The sequence below is a fragment of the Podarcis cretensis genome (genome assembly GCF_951804945.1).
Source record: "Podarcis cretensis genome assembly, chromosome: 8".
In the NCBI taxonomy this organism is placed as follows: domain Eukaryota; kingdom Metazoa; phylum Chordata; class Lepidosauria; order Squamata; family Lacertidae; genus Podarcis; species Podarcis cretensis.
The window spans coordinates 5,666,258-5,682,383 of NC_137177.1; the positions used below are offsets into that span (position 1 = coordinate 5,666,258).

Consider the following 16,126-nt stretch of genomic DNA (forward strand, 5'->3'; position numbering starts at 1 on the left):
TTTGACCATTTTGGTTGCCCTCCTCTGGACACGTTCCAGTTTGTCAGTGTCCTTCCTGAACTGTGGTGCCCAGAACTGGACACAGTACTCCAGGTGAGGTCTGACCAGAGCAGAATACAGTGGCACTATTACTTCCCTTGATCTAGATGCTATACTCCTATTGATGCAGCCCAGAATTGCATTGGCTTTTTTAGCTGCCGCGTCACACTGTTGGCTCATGTCAAGTTTGTGGTCAACCAAGACTCCTAGATCCTTTTCGCATGTTTCCTAGGATGCGAAAGAAGGGCTTTGCACTTTTATACAATATGCATGTGTGCTTGGGCCCAGGGTCTTTTGCCTCACCATCCCCACTAGTACTCAGCTTCAGGGGGGGGGGAGTGTCCCTGGATTCATTGAAAAAAATCTGGTAACCGTACTCTGTAGCCTAATGTGTCCTTCAAGCCCAGGACAGCTGATGAAACGAAATTATATATTTCTCCCTGTTATTTGAGCATAACCCAAGGCATATTTTAAAGCTTTTGCCTGAATCCTAGTTCTTTCTTCACCATCCCCATGATTCTGGCTTTATACATATTTCTAGAACCATTTGCCCCACAGCTCAGGCAACTAGCTTGCCCCTTGCTTGCCCCTTTGCGGCTAGCCCCTAGGGCAGCCGAAATTCAGCTCCCACTTGTTACTACTGGACAGGCTTATCAGTTTGTGTATTTCAGAACAAAACTTAGCATTTATATAAACTTCAGCAGAGCCCATGAATAACAAACCTGAACTATTTTTTTAAGATTTTATTTTGTCCATTGAAAATGCTCATCTTTCCAGTTAGACCCAGTGTTACCCTTTTAAAGTACCGCACCTTGAAGCATCATTATTGCACCATTATTTTGCATAAGCAGCACAGCGATGAAAAAAAAAATCACACAAAACTTGTGTAACTTGGCAGTGGTGTCAGTGGCGGTTGCCGAGACGGATTTCATTATTTGGAATTCTTCAGCTGCTGTTTCTTTTCTCCAGACGGCTTTGTTTTTATTTAAGATGGCGAAGGCGGTGGGTTTTCAGCCTCACTAGTGAATAGTGCAATCCAGGTTCTTGGAAAGCTACTGAGATTTACAGGACTTGCCCATTTCATTCCGTATCAGAAATAACTGCAGCTGGATGCAACCAGCAAAAGTGCACACACAGACAGGAATGAAATGGAGGAAGAAAGTAATTTGAAAGAAAAAAAATGAAAATGGCACTGAAATGCTGAAGACTCAGTTGAATATGGTCAGAAGAAGAAGAAGAGTTAGGATTTGATATCCCGCTTTATCACTACCCAAAGGAGTCTCAAAGAGGCTAACATTCTCCTTTCCCTTCCTCCCCCACAACAAACACTCTGTGAGGTGAGTGAGGCTGAGAGACTTCAGAGAAGTGTGACTGGCCCAAGGTCACCCAGCAGCTGCATGTGGAGGAGAGGAGACGCGAACCCGGTTCCCCAGATTACAAGTCCACCGCTCTTAACCACTACACCACACTGGCTCTCTCCAAACTGTGTACCCTAAACTGTGTTTTATATCACCGACTTTTTATTTTGTTCTGTGTATATCACAATGTTCTTTTGTTGCTGCGGCTGACACAAATAAAGTTTCATTCATTCATTCATTCATTCATGAACTCAAGCTGTCCCTCTGACGCTGAAACCTATAAGCTGAAGTAAAAGCTTCAGATCGCAAGGTAGCTATGGATTGTGAGAACCCAATTTAAATCCCAGGAAAGGAATCTCTGATCGGGATGTAGGACTGCACAATCGCCTTGAGGAAATGTTTATAGGTCATATCCTCATCCAGACACAAAAAAAACACTGCTCAGAGAGACCACTTGTTCTCTTGAAGATGCTAGTTGTCAATAGAATCATAGAATCAGAGTTGGAAGAGACCACAAGGGCCATCGAGTCCAACCCCCTGCCAAGCAGGAAACACCATCAGAGCACTCCTGACATATGGTTGTCAATAGAATCATAGAAATGGCTCCAAGCCATTTATTTATCCGTTCCTGAAGAAACTTTAAAAAATCATGGATGTTGTGAGAGAGGGTCTACCCCAGATTGGGAATGCCAGGACATGGTCATGCCTTATACACAATTGGTTGATGATCTTTTGGAAGCCAGAAAAGCATCAAGAACCTGCCCCCCCAAAACAGGTTGGTTATGGTTTATCCATCCTTCAGCCTGGCTTTTGTCTGGCTTTAAAAAAGAAAAGTGCTTTAAAGGGAGAGAGAATGAAAAAGTTAATAATAATAAGTTTATCACCCACCCTTTATAGTCCCAGGGTGGATTGCACCATTAAAAACAAGTTTGCTATAACAGCTGCAGTGAGATAACCAGACAGTGTGCTATACAGAGCTTTGCATTACGCTGGTTCAAAATTGGGAAAGGAGTACGACAAGGCTGTATATTGTCTACCTGCTTATTTAACTTATATGCAGAATTCATCATGCGAATTCATCATGCGAAAGGCTGGGCTGGATGAATCCCAAGCCGGAATTAAGATTGCCGGAAGAAATATCAACAACCTCAGATATGCAGATGACACAACCTTGATGGCAGAAAGTGAGGAGGAGTTAAAGAACCTTTTAATGAGGGTGAAAGAGGAGAGCGCAAAATATGGTCTGAAGCTCAACATCAAAAAAACAAAGATCATGGCCACTGGTCCCATCACTTCTTGGCAAATAGAAGGGGAAGAAATGGAGGCAGTCAGAGATTTTACTTTCTTGGGCTCCATGATCACTGCAGATGGTGACAGCAGTCACGAAATTAAAAGACGCCTGCTTCTTGAGAGAAACCTAGACAACATTTTAAAAAGTAGAGACATCACCTTGCCAACAAAGGTCCGTATAGTAAAAGCTATGGTTTTCCCAGTAGTGATGTATGGAAGTGAAAGCTGGACCATAAAGAAGGCTGATTGCCGAAGAATTGATGCTTTTGAATTCTGGTGCTAGAGGAGACTCTTGAGAGTCCCATGGACTGCAAGAAGATCAAACTACTCCATTCTTAAGGAAATCAGCCCTGAGTGCTCACTGGAAGGACAGATCCTAAAGCTGAGGCTCCAATACTTTGGCCACCTCATGAGAAGAGAAGACTCCCTGGAAAAGACCCTGATGTTGGGAAAGATGGAGGGCACAAGGAGAAGGGGACGACAGAGGACGAGATGGTTGCACTGTGTTCTCGAGGCTACCAGCATGTTTGACCAAACTGCGGGAGGTGGTGGAGGACAGGGGTGCCTGGCTTGCTCTGGTCCAGGGGGTCACGAAGAGTCGGACACGACTAAACGACTAAACAACAACAACATCCTACATACCGGCAGACAGTGTTACAAGTTGTTCCACGCTGGAAGAATTGAAAGTGAAGGAGGAAAGACTGGAAGAGTATTTTAAGCCAAGGGGCGAAAATCAGATGTGTAATAAACTGGACACATACCAGATGGGATGTTGGAAAATGGCAGACTGAGTGATGATGAAGAATGTCTTTGCCTTTGAAAGAAGATCATTGGGGAATCTCCAGTTCTACAGTCAATAAAGACCTTAATTGCCAGCAAGGAAGATTTTGGCAAAAGAGCTGCCACTATTGCGGGACAGACTGAAATGGCCACAAAAGAAACAGGAGCAGCTTACAAGGATGACAAACAAACCTCTGAAGCCATAAAGATGAACGAAGAAGAGTTACAGAACCTGGAAGAGCTGAAGGAGGAAAAGTCAAAACTTTGCAAGTCAGAAGAGCTTGCTAATGGCTGAGGAAACCTCATTATCAGCTCTTTTATAATGACAATTTCTCTGAAGAGTTGTTGAACCAATGAAAGAGGTTTGGGGGTGGGGGAGAGAAGCATTTTTATGATAGGGCTCAAAATTAGAAGCCACCTGGGAGCGTTAGTTGCACCCTGAAGTTGCACCCCAGCTATGTAACTCCCTCCCCCTTAGGGACACTGAAGGCCTTGACACTATGGAATTTCACTGCAGCATAAAGACGTTCCTGTTTTTCCAAGCCTCTGGTGGCTATGTCAATAATATCTTCAGCTTCTGTATTTTTGTGTTGATTATAATGGTTTTATTGTTCACGCTCCTACCCTCAGTCACCCTCGATGGAAGATTGCTACTCCAGAACTCGCAAGTACTTCTCACAGGGTCACGCTCATGTATCTGGAGTCGAGTGGCACACTTTCTTTTTAAACCATTGCTGTTCTTCCTTGACACTTCCAGGATGCTGCAGAGATTGGGTTACGAACACAGACCCCAGCCAAGGGGTGTGCTAGCCTGTGTGGCTACTTGCAAAACGCGACCTGCAAGCATAGCTCTGAGTCCCGCATCTCACTTAAAATCGGCCAACGCGTTTTTAAAAAGGAATCCGACTCCGTGATATCCACTCTCTCGTGCTGCTGCTAATTGACTCAAAGCGGCTTCGAGGACAAGCAGTTAAACATTTAGTGCAACTAATCAACAACATCAAAGGTTTTCTTCCAAAGGAGAAAGGTTCAGTCTTCAGTTATGTGCAGCAGGGGTCACTGCAGCAAGACTTCGAAAACAGCCTTAAAGAGATATACCTACAGTGCTGTCTGCTTTGTCATAAAAGGGCACCACAGTGCAAATTCTTTTCAAGGCATACTTCGTCGTTCTCAACCCTCGCCCTAGTCCTTTCCATTCCCTACCCTTGCAACGGTCCAAATTCAGATGCAACTCTGAAGCATCGTCTGAAAAACAAAACATTGCTAGCAGTTCAGCCTAGGGGGTTCATCGACACTTTCGTTTGCCCTGCCACTTCCCCCCAGGAAAACCTATAGTTTGCTGCTGAATTGGAACAAACAATCAGGCTTTCCATTGGGCAAAATATTCCCGGAATGCAGAGGGTTGGCCCCTTCCAACTCTACAATTCTATGTCGTTTGTTCCAAATCAGTGCTGCAGAGTGGATTTTCCAGGAGAAAGCAATGGCGCAAAGGCAAAACCACTTGAACCCATGCCTAGTAAGCATGAGACAAGCGGAAGTGTGGACGAGCCTTAAGAGGTTCATCTCACCTTCAGATCAAGGTGTCACTTTGTGTGAACATCACAAGGTTTTGACCTGCCCAGAGAGGCAGTATCTGAATGGATTTCCTGGAAGGGCCTACATAACAAATGCACCACTCACTCACAGACTAAGTCGCATGTTCCCCTCTGCAGGTGGAAACATGCGTATTTTGAGCCTCTGGAATCCTCATCACCACTGGTTAGTACAATGCAAGGCAACTGGGAAAGTCTAGGACAGGATTAGTGCTCACCCTCAAGGTGGAAGTGCAGGCTTCCTGCAGCCCACTTGGTCCTTGTGTCTTGATGCAGAAGGATTGCCACAGCGCAGTGTTATTTTGTTTTTAAAAACAGAAGCACCTAGCTCACTCTGAGCGTGAAGAGGTGAGGGTGGTGGCTTTCTGCATTATGTGGGACTAGCACATGGTAAACCGATGTGTAGAAAGAGCTACAACTTTCTCCTAAGGCAGTGTTTCCCAACCTTGGGCCTCCAGCTGTTTTTGGACTACAACTCCCATCATCCCTAGCTAGCAAGACCAGTGGTCAGGGATGATGGGAATTGTAGTTCAAAAACAGCTGGAGGCCCAAGGTTGGGAAACACTGTCCTAAGGCAGGGTGTGGCTCACCTGCAGACCTCAAACTGTTGAACTCCAGCTCCCATCAAGTCCTAGCTGGCAAGGCCAATGGAAGTTGCATCCCAACAACATCTGCCACCTCTGTTTTACAGGATTCCAGCACAGGTAAAGGGGTGATGGAGGTTCAAAACACCTATGTCTCCCTCAATGGAAGGGCCTCATAGGAGCCTTAAAGGCAAATGAAAATGAAGATACACACTACAACATTATAATGCACTAAACTAAGTGAGCCCCACGAGCTCTGGAGCGATTTCTACATTCTCTCCCTATTTACCTTCTTTTCCAGGATAAGATAGGTAAATGGTTCGGTTTATTATAGACCTCCAGACTAGGATTGGCCTTCCAGAAACACACCTGTATCTTTTGAGATTACTGTTGGATATGGCCCTTCTAAGGTCTGTTTTCTGCTCCAAGTCCAGCACACCCTTTCAAGAAAAAACACTACTGAGTTGCAGGTTGAGATACCACTACAGCGAAGAACAAGGGTGAGTTTAGACAGCAGGCAAACTTTCGTCTTTAAATTAAGCAGGCAAGATCAGGCCCTGACCTGTGCCTCCCCTAAAGTAACCTGAGGGCCAAGGTGCCCTTCTTCCAAGACTTTGCATCCCTCCACATCTCCCAGTGCAGTGGCCACACCATAAGTCGGCACACCTGACTTTCAGTACTGGTTGTGAACCACCTTACTCAGATTCTCGTTGCCATTTCTCGTCGATTCTAAAAAATCGAAATTCTGGTGCAAGAAGAGGATTTGGTCCAGGTTCTCGGGAGCAAGCACACCTCTCCGGTGCTCTAGGGCGCTTTCGCTGGCAGCAAAGGCCTGTTCTGGTGGCACGACCGTAGCCGGGATGGCCAGGTATTGCCGGGCTAGCCTGGCTACGGAGGGGAAGCGGTGTTCATTGTTCTTCCACCAGTCCAAGGGGTTGGTGCTGCGCTTGCAGAGAGGCTCCACGATGTAGTTCTCCAGCTGCTGATGGATCTCAGGCATACTCTCCGTGGGGTCCTTCCCCAAAAGGATGTCGTACATACTCTGAGACTGCCCGCTCGGGCCTCTCTCCTTATGGCCAGAGATCTGGCAGGCCGTTTCGCCAACCTCTGCTTTGTAGTCGGCGTTCGGCACCCAGAACTGGTTGGACAGTGGGGACTGGTGGTTGAAGAACTGGGAGAGCATGCTCTTGATCTTTTTGTGCAGCTCGCTCCTCAGGCTGGGGCTCAAGAACCTCATTTCCTTGAAACGTGGGTCCAGAAATGAGGCCACCACCGCTGGGCTCTCCAGCAACTTCTCCTCATCCAAGATGTCCCAGCGCTGGGTGAGCTCCGACCTGATGTTGCTCACCACTGTCTTGATGATGCCGCTCGCTTCTTCCGATTGCTGCCCTATAGCTGTGACAATGCCATGGATGCATGGCATCAGGGAGGAGATGGAGAAGTTCTGCTCCTCCCGCAAGAAGGACGTGGCGATCTTCAGCGTTCTCATGACGGGCACCAGGTCCTGCAAGAGCTTCCACTGGTGGTCGGCCAAGTTCTGGACCACCGTCGTTCCCTTGGGGTGCTCCTCCAACACGGACATGATAGCCCACTTGAGGTCCAGCAAGCACTCGCACATCTCAATGGTGGTTATCCACCGAGCCCCCGTGTCCATCACCAACTTCAGCTTCGTCTTGTTGATGGCTTCCAGCTTGCTGTTGAGCGAGCAGGTGGCCTTCGCGTCCTGCTGGAAGTAGCAGACGATGCTGCGCGCGGCGCTTAAGGCTTCTTGCACCTGCTCCACTTCGAGACCCGCCTTGACGCACAGGTGCAGCAGGTGGGCGGCACAGCACAGGCTGGTCCAGCCGTAGACGCACTTGAGTTGCGAGGAGTTGGCCCCCAAATCCTGCAGGCTGTCGTGCATCACGCAGAAGACCGACTTGTTGGACAGCCCAAAGTCCGTCAGGACCGAGTACAGCCGGTCTCCCAAGTTACTCTCCCTTTTATCCTCGTGCACCTGCTGGGTCTCCAAGATACACCTCGCCCTCCTCCACTCCCCGTCGATGAAGTTCGTCATGATGGTCAAGTAGGTCTGGTTGGGCTGGGACAGCCAGAACTCAGCGCAGATCACAATCGACTGGGCCGTTTGCAGGTAATGTTCTAGGTGTTGCTTGACCACGTTGTACCGGTGCCACAACATGCTAGAGAGCTGCATGGGGGACGGGAGAATAAAGCTAGGTTCTAGATAGCCAATCAGAAGGCCAAAGCCTTTGTCCTTCACCACCGAGAGAGGGTGCAGGTCCCGGAAGATCATTTCCAGCACCAGCTCCAGAATCATGTCCGTCCTGGGTTCCGCGCAGGAGACGGCGTGGTACTGGCTGCTGTTTTCGGGCGTGAGCTGGCGGGCCCTTTTTATCGCCGTCTCCTGGGCCACGTAGTCGGGGTCGGGAACCTGGTCATCCTTCAGCTGAGAGAGCAGGGTGTCACGGATGCTGTGCTTCCTCACGAGGTGCTCCCTCATGGTCGTGGTGCTGTTGTGGAAGGAGAGCTGCTTCTTGCAGACGTTGCACTCGACGTAGGCATCCCCCAGCTTCGTGTAGTAGTTCCACACCTTGGATTTGCGGCGGTCGACGTAGAGGGAGGCGCTCGTCCCGTCGTGGCCGCCGCCTTTCTCGCGCCTCCGCCTGGTGCACTGACCCAGGTTGGCTGGCATCGCACAGGTATTGAAGACCATGGATATTTCCTCTGTGGGAATAAGAAGAGAGGTCAGGAACCTTTTGTCCAACACAGGGCTCGAACCCACGACCCTGAGATTAAGAGTCTCATGCTCTACTGACTGAGCTAAGGTAAAGGGACCCGACCATTAGGTCCAGTCGTGGCCGACTTTGGGGTTGCGGCGCTCATCTCGCTTTATTGGCCGAGGGAGCCGGCATACAGCTTCCGGGTCATGTGGCCAGCATGACTAAGCTGCTTCTGGCGAACCAGAGCAGTGCACGGAAACGCTGTTTACCTTCCCGCAGGAGCGGGACCTATTTATCTACTTGCACTTTGACGTGCTTTTGAACTGTTAGGTTGGCAGGAGCTGGGACCAAGCAATAGGAGCTCACCTCGTCGTGGGGATTCGAACCGCCAACCTGATCGACAAGCCCTAGGCTTTGTGGTTTAACCCACAGCACCACTACTCGCGTCCCTACTGACTGAGCTATCCCAGCTTTAATATCGTAAATTATAGCAATGCAATGTTCAGTTTAAGCTGGTAAATGAGGTTAGTAGATTTTTAGCCTGGTTATGCAAATATGGATAGCTTTTTTTATTATTTGTTGCTATGATTATATTTAAAAGGAGAGGGGGTTCTTCATACACAATTTTGTGGCAAAGTGGCATATAAATAAACAGATAAGGCTGATCACAACGGAGGATGCAAGGAAAGGAACATCCATACCTTGAACTGTCTGAGGGTAGGATGGCGCAAGGATAGGGAGGGTTTGCACTTCAATGATCTCCTCCTTGGGCTGGGCGTCCCCTTCGCTATCCTCTAGCTTGACGCATTTCTGCAAGAATTCGCTGACCCTTTTGGAGCTCACATCTTCCATTTCGGTCTTGTGGGGAATCGAAGAGGAGGGGAGAGAAACAGTGAGAAAAAGCAGTGCAATAGTGTAGATCCACACACACACACACACACACACACACACACACACACACACATACTCAGCTTCTGCCCCACAAAACGAGCTGCATGGGTAAATTACCTTCACTTTGACACCTACTTCCATTGAAACCACTTCCTCGCAGGAAAGTGGAAAGTGAAGTCTTTGCAAGATCAGGGCCTTCAGGTGAAATAAATAAGGAGTCAAGAGCAAGGCATCAGTTCTAGAAAGGTTCTGCGTGAAATCCAATCTAGATTTTAAAAAAATCTATGAATTGCATGACCTATATATAAGCACAGGGGTGTTGAATAAAATATTGTGGGCACCAAAGGTGGATGAACTGCCCCAGAAGGAGCATGACGTGTCCCCCAGTAAAGGTACTATCCCACCCCTAACACCCCATACATACAGCCCCTGGTACTTCCAGGTAAGCCTGGAAAAGATCACTGTATGAAGCACAAGAAAGCGGCTGCCCGTCAGTGTCAACTGCACTAGGTTAAATGGACTCGATATAAGGCTGCTTCTGATAATACTTCCTATGTTCCTGGGCATCAGTGTCATAACTGAGATCTAAGCAACTCCTCCACCATGCAGGGTCTTGCTAGAGTCAGCTTAGGGAGAGGGGCTTAAGGACAGCAAAGGAGTCCAGCACCAGGAAGCATGTGATCCCTGCATTCCTGGGGGTTAGACTAACCATGGGTCGGCAAACTAAGGGCTGTGGCCTTCTGGATCCGGCCCGTGGAGGGTCTGGGAATTGCCATGTGGATCGCCAGTGCACGCGTTCTTTCCCTCTCCCTCACACAGCGCCGCCACCTCCTCCTCCCTCCCTCCTGCTGGCTTCTCCCCGCCCTGCCTAGAGGAGGAAGGGGGCTGGGCTTTGTTGGTGCCAGCAGCAGCAGCAGCGCTCCAGCGGCCGCCATTTAAAGCAGCCCCTCTCTGGAGCCCTTTCGCACGCCTCTCATCGTCCCCCCACCGCCACCAGCCCCTGCCGCTCACAAGACACAGGTAAGCAGCCACCGGGGCTTGTGGTGCTCTTGCATCTTCCCCCAAAAAATATAGTCCGGCCCCCCACAAGGTCTGAGGGACAGTGGACCGGCCCCCTGCTGAAAAAGTTTGCTGACCCCTGGACTAGATGTTCCATGGGGTGCCTTCCAACTCTACGATTCTCTAATTCAACTGGACCAGAGACCACATCCTTGTTTGCACTGGAACCACACTGCAACCACAACACACCAGTATTAACTAACACAAAAGCAGAAGCTCCGAGACTCGCCAAAAGCTAGCTTAGAGGAGAGGCTTACTGGCTTCAAATTCTCAGCAAATGAAACTGATTTGTAAAAATGTTACACGGGAAGAAAAAATACGAGAGGGAGACATTGCACACACTTTTGTAAATCAAGAAAATATTTAATAAAAGCAAACAAGCAAACAAAAGATTATTACAGCAAACCCCATTTGCAAGGATCCAAAGGATGGAACTCCCAGTGTCCTGCAACCAATAATAATAATAATAATAAGAAAAGCTGCCCCAGATGTAAATAATTCAAGTTGTAAATCTTAGCAACTGGTTTTCCAACCGTGCCAGTTTTGGGGAAAGAGAACTTGAAGCAGCTCACAAGGAGCAGAGTGACTATAATTTATTGGAAGGGGTGAGAGTCCCTTAAGGTCACCTGCCCCATGACACACTTCTATATAAATTGAAGGTGTTTTACAGTAACATTCACTAGATGTTAGTGGTGCAGAAAATCATATAAATGCCATCTGCCTTTTTTTTTTTATTACTTGCCTTGCAAGCATCTTTCAGCAGCTTATGACTCAGCTGAACAGCATGTCGTCCGGAGGTGCTCAGCTGGTTTTAAAGGAAGAATAGTTCCTATGTCTTTCAAGCGTCCCAGATTTTATTGCTCTGTTTTCCTTCGGACCACATCAGCAAGGCCAAGGGGATCCTTTTATCTGGGCGGCCCAAGACCTACACACACACTGCCCAGGCTTGAGACCTGGGGAGGTCACTGTGGTGCTGGCAACACAGTGGTTTGACTTCACCCCCAGAGGTGCACTCCATTAATAATAATAATAATAAATGTTATTTATACCCCGCCCTCCCTGGCCAGAGCCGGGCTCAGGGCAGCTAACACCAGTAAAATTACCAAAAAAAATAAAATAAACCAATTTAAAATACAGGTTAAAATATAATTTAAAATGCAGCCTCATTTTAATAGCAACCCATAGATCAAAACCATAAGGGGAGGGAAAACATGAGGGTCAGTCTGAGTCCAAACCAAAGGCCAGGCGGAACAGCTCTGTCTTGCACGCCCTGCGAAATGATGTCAAGTCCCGCAGCGCCCTAGTCTCTTGTGACAGAGCGTTCCACCAAGTCGGGGCCAGTACTGAAAAGGCCCTGTCCTTAGCTGAGACCAATCTAACCACCTTGTGACTTGGGACCTCCAAAGTGTCGTCATTTGGGGACCTTAAGGTCCTCCGCGGGGCATACCATGAGAGGCGGTCCCGTAGGTACGTGGGTCCATTGTCTCTTGGACAGATGGATGTCAACAACAGTGCTTGAATCCTAAAGTACCATTTAGTGAAGGGATGCATTCACTTAGGGGGTTAGTACCTTCGATGCCGCCCACCCAGGGAGGTGTAGCATGGGGGAGCTAGTGGGGGTCGCGGCTCTGGGCACACAATTTTGAGGGGGCAGAAACCATGCCCCCCCGCAGGCAAGTGCTGGTTTCTGCAGGAATCCTTGTCCTGCCAGGTTCCATCTCTGGCTCCCTGTCGCTCCCTGTCTGCCTCTGGGGGTCCCGGGCCCTAAAGCCCAGTCTGGCCTTGCTGCTGTGTCCCCAGCCTCCTTGCTGAATGGCCACCTGGCTGGTAGTGGGATTTGCAGAGCTCTGGTGGGCGGTCACTCTGGCAGCATCAGCGGTGAGGACTGTGGTGGCACTAAGGGCTCCGTTCACCCTCTGTACCCTGCCCAGAATGTGCGCCCCGGGCACTGTCAAACCACGCTACGCCACTGCCCTGAGCCAGTCTCTGTGTAAGGAAGCACCATCATCAAACACCCACATCATGCATTTAAAACAACTCTTATGCCACTTTAACAGTCCTGGCTCTTCCCCCCAGCCAAGTATCCTTTGTTAAGGGATCTGGGAGTTGTAGTTGAGTGGTCAAACAACTCTTAGCACCCTTAACAAACCAAGGTTCCCAGGATTCTCTGGAGGAGGAGACCATCCAGACTGTTCAATTGGTACAAGAGCACTTTGAAAATATATAGTGTGGATGTGACCAAAGATAATTACGTTTGCCTTGTTTTGTTTTTGCATGGTGCCCAGCAGAAGAACCATTTTCCAGCACCCTTGCTATTGCGGAGGGAGGTCAGAGTGCATGTCTTTGCCTTTTCAAATGGATTAGAAACCACCTCATTTTGGGGGATGAGGGCAGAATGGCAAATGAATTAAGGATGTGATCTTAGACACACTTAGCTAGGCTGTAAGCTTGATTTAACACCCTGGGGCTTTTGAAGAAAAACACATAGGAGGGTTGCTCTGTGTACAACTAAACCTCTCCTGGTCTGCCTCGCGGAGGACCTTAAGGTCCACAAATGACAACATTTTGGAGGTCCCAAGTCGCAAGGTGGTTAGATTGGTCTCAACCAGGGCCAGGGCCTTTTCAGTACTGGCCCCGACGTGGTGGAATGCTCTGTCACAAGAGACCAGGGCCCTGCGGGACTTGACATCCTTCCGCAGGGCCTGCAAGACAGAGCTGTTCCGCCTGGCCGTTGGCTAAGGCACAGTCTGACTCTTATGCTTCCCTCCCCTTATGGTCTTGATCTATGGGCTACTTTTACAATGAGGCTGCATTTTAAATTGTGTTTTAACCTGTATTTTAAATTGGTCCCCCCCCCCATTATGTTTTTATTGCAATTTTACTGGTGTTAGCTGTCCTGAGCCCGGGGTGGGCAGGGTATAAATAATAATAATTATTATTATTATTATTATTATTACTATTATTAACTGTAGACCTCTTCCTTGCCCATGAGATTTCATGCAGTGTCTGTCTCATGCAATGTAAGCTCCTGGCTGAGCTGCTGCGCTTCCCTAACCGAAAAGGAAGGTCATTTCCACAATATATGCACAGAACAGCAGATCCGGAGGCCCTATGGGAGAAATGCAAACACAGAGATTCGGCACATGTCCAAGGCTCCCTGTTTACCAGAAAGCATTCTGGCTCGACTCGATGGACACTACAGCTGCCCCCAACATTGCAATGAGTCTGCGCTGGCCGCAGGCTGTGCCTGTGCCTTGTTGCACCTGCAGGGTTTTAGAACTGCGGACATGGAAGGGACATCAAGGGTCATCCAGTCCAACCCGCTGCAAGCAGGAATATGCAGCTGTTCCATACAGGAATCGAACCTGCAACCTTGGCGTTAATAGCACTATGCTCTAGCCAACTGAGCTATCATCCTGCAGGATGAAGCTGGTACCCATTTTACCCGGCCTACCCATCTGGTTGCTTCTGAGTAACCAGATCTTCCTATTACAGTTGTACCTTGGGTTACCTTCAGGTTAAGTACGGACCTCCGGAACGAATTAAGTACTTAACCCGAGGTACCACTGTACCATGGGACGCAGGTGGCGCTGTGGGTTAAAGCCTCAGCGCCTAGGACTTGCCGATCGAAAGGTCGGCAGTTCGAATCCCTGCGGCGGGGTGCGCTCCCGCTGCTCGGTCCCAGCGCCTGCCAACCTAGCAGTTCGAAAGCACCTCCGGGTGCAACTAGATAAATAGGGACCGCTTACCAGCGGGAAGGTAAACGGTGTTTCCGTGTGTGACTCTGGCTCGCCAGAGCAGCGATGTCACGCTGGCCACGTGACCCGGAAGTGTCTCCGGACAGCGCTGGCCCCTGGCCTCTTAAGTGAGATGGGCGCACAACCCCAGAGTCTGTCAAGACTGGCCCGTACGGGCAGGGGTACCTTTACCTTTTACCTTTACCACTGTACCAGCCAAGGTCTGCCAATGAAGCACGGATGTTTTTGCAGATAACCTGAATGGCATTTAGTTCTTGTATTAACTAATTAATACATGTTCATATTGCAAGGTGTGTGTTTAGAATCCTGTACTTAATTCGTTCCGGAGGTCCGTACTTAACCTGAAACTGTTCTTAACCTGAAGCACCACTTTAGCTAATGGGGCCTCCTGCTGCTGCTGCGCTGCCGGAGCACAATTTCTGTTCTCATCCTGAAGCAAAGTTCTTATCCCGAGGTACTATTTCTGGGTTAGCGGAGTCTGTAACCTGAAGCGTATGTAACCCGAGGTACCACTGTACCCAATTTTCATGAAATCGAGCCTTCCGCCAATGCTCAGGTCCTCTTAATCTTCACAACTTTAACCAGCCTGAGAGAACAGGAACTAGCAGTATTATGGGGTACTTGTTTTGGAAGCCAGGCAGTATTCCTGATTAAACACACCAGCTTTTAAATCCAGGTGAAGCTGGGGGGGGGGGGTTTGTGCATTCCTCCTTTTGCAAAATCAGCAGCTCCATCCCTTCTTTTGCAAAATCAGCAGCTCCAAACACCCTTTTGCAACAAGGAGTCGGTGTGGCTTGAAATATTGATTTTTATTTGTCTCAGTGCTCCACATTCCCTGTTCTCATTAAACAACACATACTGAAAGGCTGTTTCACACCGCTAGTGACATTTATAATTAAGCTGACATAGCCGCTTTCCCCCTTTAAATGAATTGGAAGATTTAACCCATTAAACCACACAGCTTAAAGCTTGTATCCTTAGATTTAATATTTAATAGGTCTGCATGTAGCATAACAGGCAAGTCCCACCATCTACCTTAGATATACTAAGGGCAGAAGCTCCCCCGCCCCAATTTAAATCCATCCATAGACCCATCGGAGCCCCCAAGGCAGCCACACGAGAAGAAAATCCTGTAATACGTAAATACACACCAATGTTGTGGCTTAAAACGCGCGAGCGCACGATTCATTCATTCATTCCGTTCCTTGATTTCTACACAACTGCATCAAATATTTCAATCTGCAAAATTTTCCAAGCAGACACCTAGGAGACCAAGCGCCCGCGCGCGTAAAATACTGTTAGCACGCTTAACGTGGGTGGGAAGCGAAGAGGCGCAATGCTGCGCTACTCCTGGAAATAAAATGCTTTTCCAGCTCCGTCTGTGTTGCAACCCAGCCAGTCACCCACCCAGACAGACACCCATTGCGAAGGAGAACCGATGGGGCCGGGAAGGGCGCGTTCCTCTTTTTGCAGGTGAATTTCTCCCCTTCAGAAACGTTTCCTCTCTTCCCTTTAAAACCCCACATATTAAAGAGCCAGGCGCGTCTGCTTTGAGCGCACAGGTGGAAGGAAAGTTTCCTAGAAGCCGAAGGCAGAAAGGAAGGGAGGAAAAGAGCGAGGAGGTGAGGCATCTAATCATAAGCCTGCATTTTTATCAAGCTTATATTTTTTGATGAATTTCCACTCCCCTCCGCCTGCATGCGCGCGCGTGGGTGTACAGATGTCTGGAGATGCGCACTCTACTTACCCCTTTGTCACCATGAGCATAGCGCAGCTTCTTCGGCTCTTTGCAGCCTCCCCGCTCCTGGTGCAGCAAAATGGGATTACAGCCTAACCTTTCATCTGGAAGCGATTCCTTTAGGGCTCCTCTGAAAAGTTCACAGCGGAGCGAAAAGCGTCCCTAGTCGGGGCAACTTTATTCCCAAGAGGCAAAAGGGCGCACCACCAACAACGCCTTCTTTCAAAATGTTGCATTTTTTTTTTAGGAAGTCTGCAACCAGCTGAAAAAAAGGCACACGGCAAATTTATTTAGGGAGCTGGACAGAAGCACCTGAT

At 48.6% G+C, this 16,126-nt stretch overlaps 1 protein-coding gene and 1 long non-coding RNA gene across 2 annotated transcripts; one reads left to right on the forward strand and one right to left on the reverse strand.

The window, feature by feature from the left end:
• The first annotated feature begins 304 nt into the window (after positions 1 to 304).
• Positions 305 to 4,957, forward strand: LOC307221403. Its single transcript, XR_013841372.1, has 2 exons — positions 305 to 1,874; positions 2,008 to 4,957. It is a non-coding gene; the product is annotated as an uncharacterized lncRNA (long non-coding RNA).
• Positions 4,958 to 5,602: 645 nt separating this feature from the next.
• LOC307221136 (E3 SUMO-protein ligase ZBED1-like) lies at positions 5,603 to 15,925 on the reverse strand. The gene is made up of 3 exons (XM_079985426.1): positions 15,819 to 15,925; positions 9,065 to 9,221; positions 5,603 to 8,367 (listed from the first exon to the last, which is right to left on the reverse strand). The coding sequence occupies exons 2-3, from the start codon at positions 9,213 to 9,215 to the stop codon at positions 6,317 to 6,319; spliced, it is 2,202 nt and encodes a 733-aa protein (XP_079841552.1). The 5' UTR covers positions 9,216 to 9,221; positions 15,819 to 15,925; the 3' UTR covers positions 5,603 to 6,316.
• Positions 15,926 to 16,126: the final 201 nt, after the last annotated feature.